Genomic DNA, 14,644 nt, shown 5'->3' with positions numbered 1-14,644 from the left:
CTTCATTTTTTGATACTTCTCCCTCTGTTCCTCGCCACGACTCGAACAACAGAATGTACGCACACATATATGCTGGGTCTCCAAGGAAATAAGAAGTCGAATTATAATTACGTGCTTTTACTTTGCACGTAAGGCGCTTTATGATAGTTCAAATTGGAAACCAGTAAGCGCTAAGAGCCAACGTTGCAAGCAAGTAAATTACTGATAATGCAAAGAAAAATATTCAAATGCCTCTCGATGTTCGTCTAAAAAACTGACAGTACTCCAATTGGACACTTAGCACCTTTGGATGGCGACTCATAAAAGAACAATGCTAGTTATGATCAATTTAGAATGAACAGATTTACAAATCAATTATAAGCGAACTAGCCAATTATTTAAAAGTTTCATCCTTTTTGTATTTACGCCGCCTTAAATTAACACATATCTTCATCCTATATTGAATCCAATTTAGCTTTATTCTTAGTTTCCACTTTGCTTTGCGATATTTTTAAGTAAAAATTTGTGATGGATGATTTTCAGCATTCGATATTAATTTTTGAGTATGAGCAGATTGGTGCCCCATTACTGAACACTTGAACCGTACTGTTCATTAGAATTTATGAATAATGATCGTAAATATTATTATTATTTATTGACAATCGTAACTTCGTTTGCATTGAATAAGCACGACCACCTGAACTTCTCTAATCTAAGCTAAAGTTTAGGTAAGGTATTCAAATAGCAACGAAGAAGTAACGTACATAAGTAGATAATTATCAGTTATCGTTATTATAGTTTATTCAGTACTCATTTTTAACACGTACAAATATTTATCTAAATTGAATTAATGGATAAGGATATCACTCAGTGAATACATGTCAGAAACGGTAGTAAAGCAATTTTTTTTAATAAGAATATTTCTTCAGTAAAATTGCCTGAAACTTCATGAATGAAATACTTAAGTTGATGGTATTTATAAAAGTTGTGCATTATGTCCCACATTTTTACGACAGGGTTACTAGTAACAGCAGCAAATAGGAGGAGCCATCGCGGACATAACTTTAGAGTCGCGCATACATTAAATAATCCACAATTGATCTACGTAGATAAACGTACAAAGATTACAATGTGAATAGGAGAATACGGTACATAGTAAACCGTTACCAATTTAAGTACTTTGCTGTGAAAGAGTGCGTCTCAGGTTTCAGTTTATGCTGCAACTTCGATCACAAAGGTAGTTAAATACAGACATTTGACACAACTTCACTTACATTATTGAAAATAACCACGTAGAACAATAAGAGAAAGCATAAAATTCAAATGCAGAAGAGATAGTCGAACCATCAACGTATATTAGCCCATCCCTTGTATCATGTCACTGTATAAATATAATAGGTAGAATGATATGATATGTGCTTAATGCAAAAGTGAGAATAGTGCCTCTAAGTGGAATTCCACTGTTAAAATTAATCTTTTTTCTCTTAGCGCTTTTATTTAAGCTAAGTTATTGTTTCTTGTATTACTATCTTCGCCATTAAAATTAAGCGTTTCAGTGCTCACCATAATCATCTATAACTTAATTTCCACCTATTCGCGCAGTCCGTTTTATAATAGAGCGGCGGAGGGTTTTGAAATTTCCCTCTGAGTAAGGAAAACAAGAGGGATGCCGACTGATCGCCCTAACAGTAACATAGTGACATTAAATGCTGTGCCCGATACGAATCAATGTCATCAGTGACCTCGTTCAGTGTTTAACGTCGCATCACAACAAACCTTTGGAGATTGAATTTGGTGAGCGGCTTAATGAATATCCTGAGTGCGGCAAGTGGTCGATTGTTAAGGCACGTTGAGTGTCGTAATCAGAAAGAATGGCTCAGGTACGAGAGGTATGAAACGCAACTCTATCCCTCCTTTCGACGTGTGTTCGTGCTGCCAACAGCCGAAGTTTCAAGTTGAGGTGTAGGCACGCGGCCCCTGTCCGTCCCGCGGCGCCAACACCAGTTTTCTAAGCAGCCACAGAGGAGAAGCTTGGCGGTAGCAGGTATCCACCGGTTAACTACCGGTGTACCTTTGCCACTCAGCCATTCGTTGGCCTATCATCCCTGTACCCCCAACATTAACCAAAGAAGATTACTAGTAAAAAGAACTGGCAGAATATAGGGATAGCTCAGCGGGTACCGATCGTAATCTTACCGCTAGTTAAAACGACTGTGACAATGAGTTTTTCCAGCGACGAAGTGAACTTTCTCGTTTATCGTTATCTACAGGAGTCCGGCTTCTTTCACTCGGCATACACATTCGGTGAGTGCATTATGCGTTGTAATCTTGAAAAATAGTGATTATTGTTCTCATGATCTGACTACAGCACTACCGGACCTGATCAAGATTTTGATTTCACGAAGAACAGTCCTCGTGGGCTATGCTTAGGTAGAGCTCGGCGAAGTTCGTTTTGCCAACCTAAGTTTCAACGTGATAACAAACTTATGCTGGACTGATGATATATTGAAGAAATCGGTGAAGTGTACTCGACGGTAAATTTGAACAGCCCTTCACACATGATTCTGTGTTACGTTCTGTGTACATTTGCTACGCCTCATGCCACAGGTGCCTGCCGGAATATGATTTTCTCGTGCGACTCAAGCAACCACTTAATGTCGCCAAGCCTGTTGTTGTTATTGCTCCTATCTGTAATAAACAGAAGTAATAAAATTTTTGTTTGAGTGCGGCCACCAATCTTTTGTATCTTAAGTTCATTCTATATCAAAAGTTTACGACTGCTGGATTTGTCCCTTTTTGCATTTCGAAAAATAAGCTAGAGAGATATTCTTTTAGAACCTACGTATTTAGGAACAACTGTTCATTAAATGCGAGTTCTGTCTATTGGATGAATGATTCTTTTCTGATTCAACAATCCTCATCGTAGAAGCAGTAACTCTTTTTCATTAGTCTGGTGTTACTAATAACCAATATGCATTTTCTAACAAAGTGGTCTTGACTGAGTTGCTAAATTGCAAGAACACTTTAAAACGTCCGGAACTAAGCTGTTTAATAGGTCTGCAAAAGCGTGTACGTGAATTTGAATATAAATTATCTCCTGGTGTATGCCTTGCGAGAGCAAAGTAAGACTTAAAGTACAAGAAACATTTCACCTCTCTGTGGTTACTCGTCAACATATTAGACTATCATAAACCGTTATAAACATCGAATTACGGCTTTGTATTACTCTGTTGTCAATGGCACTCTTACATAATAACGTTCATAAAGAAAGTCATCCGATTTATTTAAATATCCATGTTGCTTGGAAAACCCAGATCGACCCGTGACCAGCTAGCAGAACCCAATGAAGTATTTTTCCAGCAGGTGCCGATATCAGTACATATTGCTCGGCTTTTTGATTTTTGACAGGTATATACGCTTCTACGTAGGTACGTACGCTATGTGTGGAGTAAAGACAACTCTGCGATTTTGTTTTGATACTCATTTAAAGTCTAATGACGTCAATGGTAGTATAAAGTCCAATATTACAAGAATTACATTAATCACATCCGCTTTTTAGCATAATAAACGAAGCGTGACGTACCTTTTGCTTGATAGTAACTCGAAACCCTAGAATCTTTTAAAAAATCGAAAATTAAATGGTCCTTCAGATGATATTGTAATGTTGTCACAAGTATTTGGAACCGCCACACGTTCGATAATAACGGGAAATAAGACAACGTTTTTTCAAATATACCAAACGGGTTTATTTTGGTTGATCCGTCAAGTCTTATGTCCAAGAAGCCCCGTGCTGTATGGTCGGTTATTGGCGCCCCATAATATTGTAATCTTTATTATCTTGGTGAACTACACTCAGCAATTCTAGCGAAACATTCCACAGAGGCGAAATACGTTTCTGATTCTATTCCTTCTCTTCGTCTTTCAACTTTATCTAAAACGTTGCCATGAGAGATTGCTCACTATCCCAGCTCACGGCTTTTTGAACAGTCGGGTCTGGGTTTTCGATAAGGCACATTGTTTCGAATTAAACATGCCTTCTTGTACGAGGGTGGTTCCATCAATGGAGAGGACACGTTGCTTCCCGTTTTAGGAACCAGCGTTAGAACTAAACTTTCCACATATGATCAGCTCCGTCTGAATTCGTTGATAACAATACCTACCTAGCTCTTTACATTTAACAACCGTCTTCAGAGAAAAGTCTATTACTATACGTTTATTTTGCGGCAAGTGCATCGCAGTCCATAGCGCCGCATATTAAGTGAACTGCTCCATCATATAGGCATACGATGAGATCACTGATATTCCCAAAAATTTGCGTTTTATTAGGGTACATTAGAAGATCTGAGGGACCTATAAAATATTGCTCTATTTTTCACTAGTCTGTGATTTGTGTTATGACTAACGGTCGCAATTCAGGATACTTGCGATTATAACATCTGACATATAAGCGCAAGGACCGTTTATTTTTTTAAACTCTAGAACTTGCAGCGCGTTACTGTACTCGAGAAAATCTGTATGTTTTGCTAGCCCAAATGGGCACTTCATTAAAACTCAATAAGCAACCTTTACATTTATCACTTATGTAATATATATTATACATATATATATATATACTTACATATATATTATGTAAATTATACTTATATATTAACATTAATATGAAATATTAAAAAAAAAAATATTTTTTTAAATATTTCATATTAATGTTAAAAAGCAGATGCGATTTGTGGACCTCCTGCCACCATTTACGTATGATCAACTGACTTAAAATAGGTATCAAACGAAAACGTAGAGTCTTCCTTTGTACATACCTTTATTCTTAAACATAGCAAAACGTGCCGCAGTCGAGGCAATAGTGTTCTTCGGGTCATATGTATCCATTCGTAATATTTATCAAAACCAAGGAGTCACTTTCATAGTTTACAACCATGGAGTGGCAAGATGAATATCGGCTTTACGTGGTCTACTTAAGAAAAAAGCGCTTCGTTTACTAAGCTCTCTCATATTTTTAAAGATTGATCTAGGGCTTTAAAAGCGTACATACTAGGACTCAATGTGCCTGTGCGAACCTGATTATCTGCAGTCCTCGTATCGTTTATTGTCGCAAAAAGCAAGCTAAAATAAAATAAAATTGGTTTTGTATCCTATAGTTTATCGTACGCCTTTAAGCAGACAGGCGAGTATAATGAGCACGGGATAAAGCCCATGCGCGAATCTAGTATAGGTATCCTTCGCAGCGATTAGTTTTAGAAAAGCATCAGACGTTTACCGCCGAATTATAATAATGATCTAAATAGCAATAGTGCTGGGAAGAACACAGGTTCCCATAGGTGAATCGCTACTATTGAGAGTCAGCAATTAATGAGAACGTTTAGCACTCGCACGGTATAAATATATATGGGTACAACATAATTTACTAGATTATGTTTAATCTGGAATAAATAAAATTCTGCTTGTGGTTATTATTATTTATGGCTATGTACCGTTAATATAACTGACTTAACTCAAAATGCATCAGTACAATGAAATTATTTCCTGCAAATAGCTGTTGGCATTAGTTTTAATCAACTAATTTAATCAAACAACTCGGTAGAATTTCATGTTGATATTGTCATAGATAGAAATTTCACATTTTCGGCAGGATAATAAAGGCAAAAAGGATATATGTATTAATTAACAATTTACTTTGAAAAAAGATTTAACAATATTTAAAATATGCGATTATTTGTTATCCTATAATATTTTATGCAAACATATTCATTTAATTATCAAATTTTTAAAATTCATTAAAATTAAAACTTTATGGTAAAAAAAATATTTTTTTTAAGATTATTTTGTATAAATTTTCATTTATGAATATTCATGAATACTATACTTAAATTTGCTAAATGCTAGGCCATTTATCTTTGACACTTCTACATATCTGGTATTAGAGTAATACATTTAGTGATTGTTAGAATGAAGACAACGCGCTTTATCTACATATGGTTGTGCATGTACCAAAGGTATGATTCATTTAATTTGTTCGCTCTTGGAATTGATGTTTAGTGGACTTTTAGCAGGAGCAATAAAAGCTGAAAGTTGTTAACAATTTGACATAGAAGCTTATTTTTGTCTTCTACGATCAAGGTCGCATAAGCAATGTCGAATACAGGTATCTGCTATACAATCATAACCACCTATATATGTATCCTAAGAGCCGCTTTTGACTCGGTTAAACAGTAAGTAAATTATACGGCGATTCATTTTATTATTGGTTCTGCTAATCAGGTATAGAGTCGCATATTTCCCAATCAAACATAAATGGAGCTCTTGTGCCACCAGCAGCTCTGTTGTCGATCATTCAAAAGGGCCTACAATATACGGAAGCTGAAATCTCTATCGGAGAAGATGGCTCCGAACGGATGATCGAGTCTTTATCGCTTATCGACGCTGTTATGCCAGACGTTGTTGCTGCACGACAACAGGCGGCTCACCAAAAAGCCAAACAGGACCAAGCGGCCAACGCTACGCCCGCAGCGAGTAATAATCGAGGCAACAGTAACACACCACATAATGGTGACAATAACGGTACCGCACCAGCTGCTAACGCCACCAATGGAGACGTTAAAGGTATGCAATCAATCGCACTCTCCCCACTAATTCTTGTTTTTACGTTTTGTAGTAATGTAGTAGAAATGACTTTTTGTATTTAAGTGTCATCTTTGGCTTTACAAACATAGGAGTCTACATAAGCTAAGTATATATAAACTGCTGTATCGGCACGTCGCAAATATCTGTGATAGCATAATAAGTGGTCAGCTGATTGTTGCTTATTGAACCAAAATGTTTTATTTCACTTTCAATACATCTCAAAGTTTACTTTTTGTAATGCTTAGTCTCGGTAAAATTACTTCGTGTCGTGTTCGAAACTCTTTCCTAAAATTTCTATCCTAAAGTTCTTGTTAAATGCAAATCTTGTACAACGCTTGGGTTTATTTTGTTTAGGGTAAGTTCGAATGAATACAGTCCAAATGTTTAACTTCGCTGATTTAGTTACCAATATAATTAGGTGGTTGCTTAATCGGCAAATCCTATAATATTACTTGTGCTGTAATGCAATTATTTTGTGCTTTGATCTGTAACGTTTCAGCCAACCATTCTGTAGAAACTCCGACGACATCTTCCGTCACTCCAACTGTGGCTACTCCTATGGATACCTCAACTAGGACACCAACAACGGCCGCGAGCAACAATAATGAAGATAGTAACAGCAGCGTCAAGCAACTGAATGCATCATCAGGAAATACAGCGATTATCGCAGGCAACGCAGCTAACAGTGCTAGCAATCCTACGCCTCCTGCTGCTGTACCCGGTGGTGCTGCAGATCCACCAGTGGCAGCTGAACAGCCTGCTGGCGGATTACCTGCGGGTGCTGGACTGTTAGGTATCGGCTCTATCGACATACCCTCATCGCGAGCAACGATTCTTAGGGGGCACGAGAGCGAAGTCTTCATATGCGCATGGAATCCCACCTCGGACCTTTTGGCCTCTGGAAGTGGCGACTCAACTGCCAGGATCTGGAATCTTAACGAAAGTCAACCTACTTCTGCTACGGGACCTAACCAGCAACTGGTTTTACGCCACTGCATCCAGCGCGGGGGAGCGGAGGTTCCAAGTAATAAGGATGTCACCTCACTGGATTGGAACTCGGAAGGTACTCTATTAGCTACGGGTTCGTACGATGGGTTCGCCCGCATTTGGACAACGGAAGGACGTCTGGCCAGTACTCTTGGTCAGCACAAGGGGCCAATATTTGCGCTAAAATGGAATAAAAAAGGAAATTATATCCTATCAGCTGGTGTAGATAAGACGACAATTATCTGGGACGCTTCCACGGGTAATTGCACGCAACAGTTTGCATTTCACACGGCGCCTGCTCTTGACGTCGACTGGCAAAGCAATGTTAGTTTTGCTTCTTGTTCAACGGATCAGTGCATTCATGTGTGCAAGTTAGGAGTGGATAAACCAATAAAAACCTTTATGGGTCATACAAACGAGGTAAATGCTATTAAATGGGACCCTCAAGGTGTGCTGCTCGCATCCTGCTCAGATGATATGACGCTAAAGATATGGACACCCAGGGAATCTCCTCATGGAGGCCTCGTGCATGATCTTCAGGCGCATCATAAGGAAATATACACGATCAAGTGGAGTCCTACCGGTCCACAAACGGCGAACCCCAATATCAACTTAGTGCTTGCATCAGCATCGTTCGATTCAACGGTAAAAAAATATCTATTTTTGAATAAAGGTGTTTTTTTTTTGTCAACCATAAATTCAAATGCCATGGATTATCTGTATCTTACGCGGTTATTCCATATTGCATAAACAGCACTCAAGCTAATAATTTATCTCTTGTGCAAGATCTCATAACAATACCGACGTGTTTTATATTATGCTATTTACAGGTTCGGCTGTGGGAAGTGGAGTTGGGTCAATGTTTATACACTCTAACAAAGCATTCAGAACCGGTGTACTCGGTAGCGTTCTCTCCTGACGGCCGTTATCTAGCGAGCGGCTCATTTGATAAGTGTGTTCACATATGGAACACGACGACAGGTCAACTGATGCATTCGTATAAAGGAACCGGAGGTATCTTTGAAGTGTGTTGGAATGCAAAGGGTGACAAAGTCGGAGCTTCTGCATCAGACGGATCAGTAAGATATTTTTACCAGCAGTTAATTCTTAATGCCTACATAGCTTACGGACAAACACACTAATTTAGAAAAAAAAACTGTTGGAATACATACTTATATATAAATATTATGTTATATATTAGGATAATTATGTTTTGAATTAGTGTTTAACCTCTTACGCTAGTATCCCGACTATTGTTTTACGTACACTTTTAAAGATCAATACCTGCATTTTTTGTTGATATGTTTAAATATTTTTCTGCGTGACTGGAGTACCCAGTTAGTATAGACTTGTAACGCAAAAGATAAACAAAAAAGTGCTTGTGAGCGCAAACCCTGCAAAGAAAGGGTTTTAGGTCTTACATAAATATTATAAAAAATTAGGAACAACCCAAAATCTACTTACTGTAAGTTTAATCAGCATCAGATATAAGGTATATTGTATACTTAGAGTGCCCGAAGTAAAGAATATAAAATTTACATATATATTTATAAACAGCATCTAAATGAAGGCAAATTTTTTTAATAAACGATTCATTTTCATGTACCGATAGGAACATCCTTACCTAACACGCTTCTTATCTATACAAATGCAATTCGTTACAGTCATGAATCTGATTCAAATACTACCAAATCGTTCCCGAAAACCCCTTTTCTACGTTTGTTCTAGTTCTGGGTAATGCGGTATTGATATGCTATACTGAGTCTTCAAAAAAAGACTAACCATTGAAATTTTTTTGAATGGCCTAATTGACAAATTTTTCCAAAATGATTGCTTATTTCTGCATTCGTCGTCAAAAGTTTATCAAGATTGAAAATGGCCCTTCAAATCTGATTCCGGCTGTTGATCCTTCGTCTTACCTTACGAGAATATCTTTTCTTCAAGAGTTGCGTGGAAATTGGCAATAGCCTAGGCCGTTGATTTCTGGCAGCCAGCAAACGTGTTATCTCGGGAGTGGTGCGGCCGGCGATTAACTGATCTTAGCTAATCTTTCAAACGTAGGGGTCTTGCTTTAGTGATGATGAGTTTGGAGAGTTTTCTTCTGGAAAAAACAAACACTTGCTTTCTTCAGGTATCAGAAATAAAAGTATCGATTGCTCTCGAGTTCGTGAATCAAATCCTCACAGGCTGAAATTATATATAAGACAGACACGGTAAAAGCTGTCAGTTCAATTATCTTTTAAGCATGTACCACTGTATTTTGCGAAATCTGATATAGACAAAAATCATTTTAGAAAGGTCTATCTGATTCTAAGATGCAACATATACAATTATGAGTAATGGTCAATATTAACTAGATTTATCATTTGTATTCAGGTGTTTGTACTGGACCTTCGAAGAATGTAATCTGAAAAATGGTGAATACAATTCTGCTGTAATGGCTGTCATCACTAGCGGAAAATCATGTGAGAAGACCAAACGAGGAAAAGGGGGTGCAGCATTCGGTTTACTTCTGCTCTATGGAATAACGCTAATATTACTATAGTTGCTAGTTTTATTCTATATTGTAGGTTAGCCTGTCCGCACTTAAATGGTTCTATTGTTTTGCTAGCTGGACGATAAAAAAAAAAATATATATATATATATGTATTATATATATATATATATATATATATATATATATGTATTGTAGACTTCACTTAACAAGATTATCAGAAGTAATAAATTTAATAACATATATACGGCCACGTAATTGTTGTTTAAAGTGTATGAATGATCACCAATTGACTCGATTTGATTCATCCCGTTTGTAAAAGAAAAACAATCGGACTTTTGTCCTAATTGACGAGGTTACTTCTCTTCAAAAATGTTAAATTCTAATCAGTTTGTGTCATGAATCAATTCAAGTTATGCCGAGCTAAAATGGGTGTATGTAAACAAGATGTTTAATATTAGGACGGGTATGCCAGCAAGACGCTGACCATAAGTGAGTAAGCTATAAAACAGAAGGCTAAAGAAAAGCGAATGGGTATATCTGAGTGGATGTTTCCATTGTTGTTGTCGTTGTAGGATTTTTCCTTTCATGAACGTGCATAAAATTCGTGCAAAAGGAAGCGCGAAAGAATTTTTTGAGAGTTCATTTTTCTGCTGCTGCTAGAAAAAAAACTGTGTGATCAATAACAGTTCACTACTTCGAGACAAATATAATTATAAAGATGTGATGTTGAAACGAAAAAAGAGATATGACAAGACAAGCGCATATAAATAATAAATACTTGTGACAAGAGCGAAGCGTGAGCGTTTACGAGTATGGTATGACAAATTTATATAAAAATGAATTTGTCGCTGCCTGTAGAGTACCCATGTTGTAAAGAAATGATGGAGCGTTGAGCACTCCACCTGTACACAGCCGAAAAACATACAAAAAAACAAAGAAGAGCGTTAAAAATAAAAAACTAAGAAAAATAACGGAACACTAATAGCAGTAAGAGAAAGTCGAGGTTCACAGGTGGCCATAAACATAACTGAAAAAGGATTACGACTACATAGCATAGTATTATTAATTCCACTTAATAATAGTGATGATGTTTGAAAAACGAAATGGCCCAGCCACCACACCTACTCAGTGCTCTGCGCTTGGATTGTGTAAATATATTCTTGTTTTAATAAACTGGACAACTCCTATGGCTCAATCAAATATATATTGACGTTTTCCATTTGATATATTTGACCAAGGGAATCCTGTTATGAGCCATCATAAAAATAAACAAATACAACTCGTTTTCTACATTTGACATGAAAAAGCTCTTTTCGTAGTTTAAACGTTTACAGTTCGTTATTTGTATTGCTTGGTAGACGGTATAGTCATAAAGAATTGAAAGTTTGTAACTCTCTCGGTTCTTCGATAAAGAGAAATTTTTACATGGTTGAATTTGCTTCATACAATTCTTTTTGGGAAATTAATTAAACTATTACCCAAACTATGCGCTATCGTCTCGAGCCTTGTAGTTCTAAAATGCAGAATCTTAGACACATTACGAGATAGGAAAGGCCATGCATATTTTCCAACCTAGTCTATCGAAAAATAACGTTTCAGTATAATTTTAGTTTGTTGCGGCCTTTAAGACAGGGAACCTGTGTTGTAAAAAAGTGTCCTATTGGTTCAGACTTAGGTCACATGTTATGATATTGTTGCGTCATTTAAAAAAAAATTACCAAGGGTTGAAACTTCACGGTGTTTTAAGCAAACAGATTTTAAACAGCGTTTAAAAAAGGATCAAGTCGATTTCCGACAGAAGTGTCGAACAACGAAATACCTAAAACATTTTCTTCTCTTTTTATGTAAGACTATACGTAACCTACAATTGAGTTGCATGTTGTGATGCGCATTGTGATATGCGAAACATTAACGAAAATTAATTCTAAGCTGTAGTAAGTACTCATTAGGTGTTCATCAAGAAAGATAATTTTTTCCTGGTGCCGTGGAATAGTTCAACAAGCAAAATTAAATTTACTCATATATATCTTTCGTCTGTATAGAACTCTAACTACCTTATAAAAAACTATAACTGCTCTTATAAAATATTTTGAAATGTCTTTAAGGAAATTGGTAAGCTAATTGCACGTTGGATTTTGCCGATAAAGGAAAGAGTTCTATTGTAAAAGAGGAACGAGCTAATATATATATATATATTGTTCTTCTTCTCAATTACATTGGTTGCCGGCGAAAACCGGCTGGGCGATACCAAGATATACAATTACGCAATGGTAAACTGCTTCATAGTATATGCTCTTCGTCCTGATGCCGCATCTTGATCTTAGTTACCGCTGCCAGAATCCATGCGAAGAAAATTTATATCGCCACGTAATTGTTTAAGCATTACTATCACTAATATGCCTACTTAGGTCTGATTTGTTCAATGCCGCTATGCTATTTCTGTATATGTAAAATTAAATCAGTGCCAAACTCCTTTTGAATGGTACTGGGGCTGTCAGAACAATGAAAAATAGCTAGTGCAAACATGTGCTTTAAATGACATGTGAAAGATTCTCTCATTCTAAGCGGCTTGATGAAGGCTTAAATGCTACTTTTACCATTATTGGTCTTGGTAAAATTATTACATTGACTCAACGCAAAACAATTACCGAATGACGAAGACTGGCAGAGAGTAAAATACAAAAACTACACTGACCACAAAATATAAGTATGCAATCGAATATTTTGAGCAATGATTTCCTTTACCGTAATGCGCTCCGCTATGGGAACACCTGCTCACCCCTGTGGTTCCACTTTGGCCGCTTTTCCTGTTCTTCAAGAAACAACCGATTTTAGTAATGAAGATACCAAGGGTTTTTTGAACTTTGACTATAAGACCTAATTATTATGAACAGTATCGATGGAAAATTTACTAGAATATATAATGATGTTAAAAAGTCCATTTGTTAAACAGTGTTACCAAAGGTAACAACAAAGTTGTGCCATTTTGTTGTGTAGCCAATCTTAAGACTTGTGTTGTTCTATCAGGAACAAGGTTACTGCGATATTCAACTAAACGGCACTCCGCCCATGTTCCATCAGCCACTCCGATTTGGGTAATTATTCATTTGTGGAAAGCTGTCTCTTTATAGAAAAAGATTTTTTGTAGAAGGTCGCAGAATATGCGCAGTGTTTGCTGTCGTAATTCTTTATGCTAGTTTTTCTTCTAAAGACCCTCGACCAAAGCTTCCGGCTCCTGAGATTTCTGAGATATTGCTTGTACTAAGCCCATACTCAAGTCTGAAAATAGGGTTTTTAATCCGATACCAGTAAATAACACTAAGTAGATAAAACAAAATTGTCAATATATTAAATATGTGCGCTTATATATTTAACGAAATAAGTTTTAGCGATCATTTTAAATAGTCAACTAGAACTAGATATGTGCGGTACTTCATCCCGCGGTACTTACAGTGCAGAAAATGTCAGTTATCGAGAGAAATATATTTAGCGAAATCGGCGTATTAGAGCTGATAGGGCTGCTTAAACTTCTTTCCATAATGCAACAAACGTGCAAGTTCGCTACTTTAGGATCTCCTCCGCTAGAACATGGGTGTTCAAATCAGTGCCTAGCATTGCTTCAAACTTGGCTGTACGAAACATACCTATGCAGGTCCTTTCAAGATGACCTATCCCTGTCAAGGAATCAAAGACGAACATCGATTGGAATACATACCTGGCTGGCACATAGCTCCGTCGGCATAACACTTGCCAGTTTATTTGTCACTTAGAACAGGATGCTTCTCGTAGTATATTAAATTTAAAGGTCACCAACGTTATTATTATTACTCATACATTGTGCAATTGCTTGCTTGGTCTTAAAATACTTGAGAGCGCTGTAATAAATGTTTGAATAAAATATAGGCGAATGTTCTTAATTCAGCATAGCAAAACTATAAAACATTTGTTAAGCTGTTGTAAGTAAGCTTTAAAATCATATATCTTTTGAACTACTTTGACTAGAACGATGCTTTTTCAAATACGTGTCAGAGATACTCTTCCTCGTTTACATATATATATACCCTAGCACCCTGACGACTTCTAGATAGCCATGTACCATTTGTTCCGTATGTGATTTCTCCATAGCTTACCCACAAGTTTTTTAATGAGCTGGAAAACTCCGAAGTCACAAGGACTTCGGATATTCTTTTTGCTCAATCCAGAAAATAGTTGAGACACAACGTTGAAATTTGGGCTGTCATCAAGTAACTAAACTGCGTGCTTCTAATTGCTGTGCGAATGGTTCATGAACCTCATGAAGGTCCGATTGTTTCGATTTCGGAGGGTATCTCATAGTATAGGTGCCTTCGATGTCTGTTGCAAGACTATCACCATTTTACATCCGAACCTATCCACTCGACACTAGCATTGAACTTATCTCTTTCCAGAACCACGCTGTACTTTTGGCTTGACCCAACTTGGCTAGCAGTAGGGACTAAACCACGTATCGTCCATGGCGACCTTATGCTCCAGACGGGTTTTTTTGTTGATTAAAATTTTGCAAATTGC

At 37.0% G+C, this 14,644-nt stretch overlaps 1 protein-coding gene across 1 annotated transcript; it reads left to right on the top strand.

Moving 5' to 3' along the window:
- Nucleotides 1–1,688: 1,688 nt before the first annotated feature.
- On the top strand, nt 1,689–11,298 carry ebi (transducin beta like ebi). The gene is made up of 5 exons (XM_022846377.2): nt 1,689–2,283; nt 6,250–6,591; nt 7,112–8,244; nt 8,430–8,678; nt 9,976–11,298. Exons 1-5 carry the CDS (start codon nt 2,199–2,201, stop codon nt 10,003–10,005), a joined length of 1,839 nt encoding a protein of 612 aa, XP_022702112.1. The 5' UTR covers nt 1,689–2,198; the 3' UTR covers nt 10,006–11,298.
- The last annotated feature ends 3,346 nt before the right edge of the window (nt 11,299–14,644 follow it).

Source organism: Varroa jacobsoni, unplaced genomic scaffold (assembly GCF_002532875.2).
Source record: "Varroa jacobsoni isolate VJ856 unplaced genomic scaffold, vjacob_1.0 scaffold_1227, whole genome shotgun sequence".
Classification (NCBI taxonomy): domain Eukaryota; kingdom Metazoa; phylum Arthropoda; class Arachnida; order Mesostigmata; family Varroidae; genus Varroa; species Varroa jacobsoni.
The sequence above is the reverse complement of the archived record's forward strand: the minus strand, read 5'-3'. Positions and strand labels throughout refer to the sequence as shown.

Coding starts and splice junctions, on each gene's coding strand:
- ebi (XM_022846377.2), top strand. CDS start 2,199: ATGAGTTTTTCCAGCGACGAAGTGAACTTTCTCGTTTATCGTTATCTA. Junction 6,592..7,111: donor CACCAATGGAGACGTTAAAG/GTATGCAATCAA, acceptor GTAACGTTTCAG/CCAACCATTCTGTAGAAACT. Junction 8,245..8,429: donor CAGCATCGTTCGATTCAACG/GTAAAAAAATAT, acceptor TGCTATTTACAG/GTTCGGCTGTGGGAAGTGGA.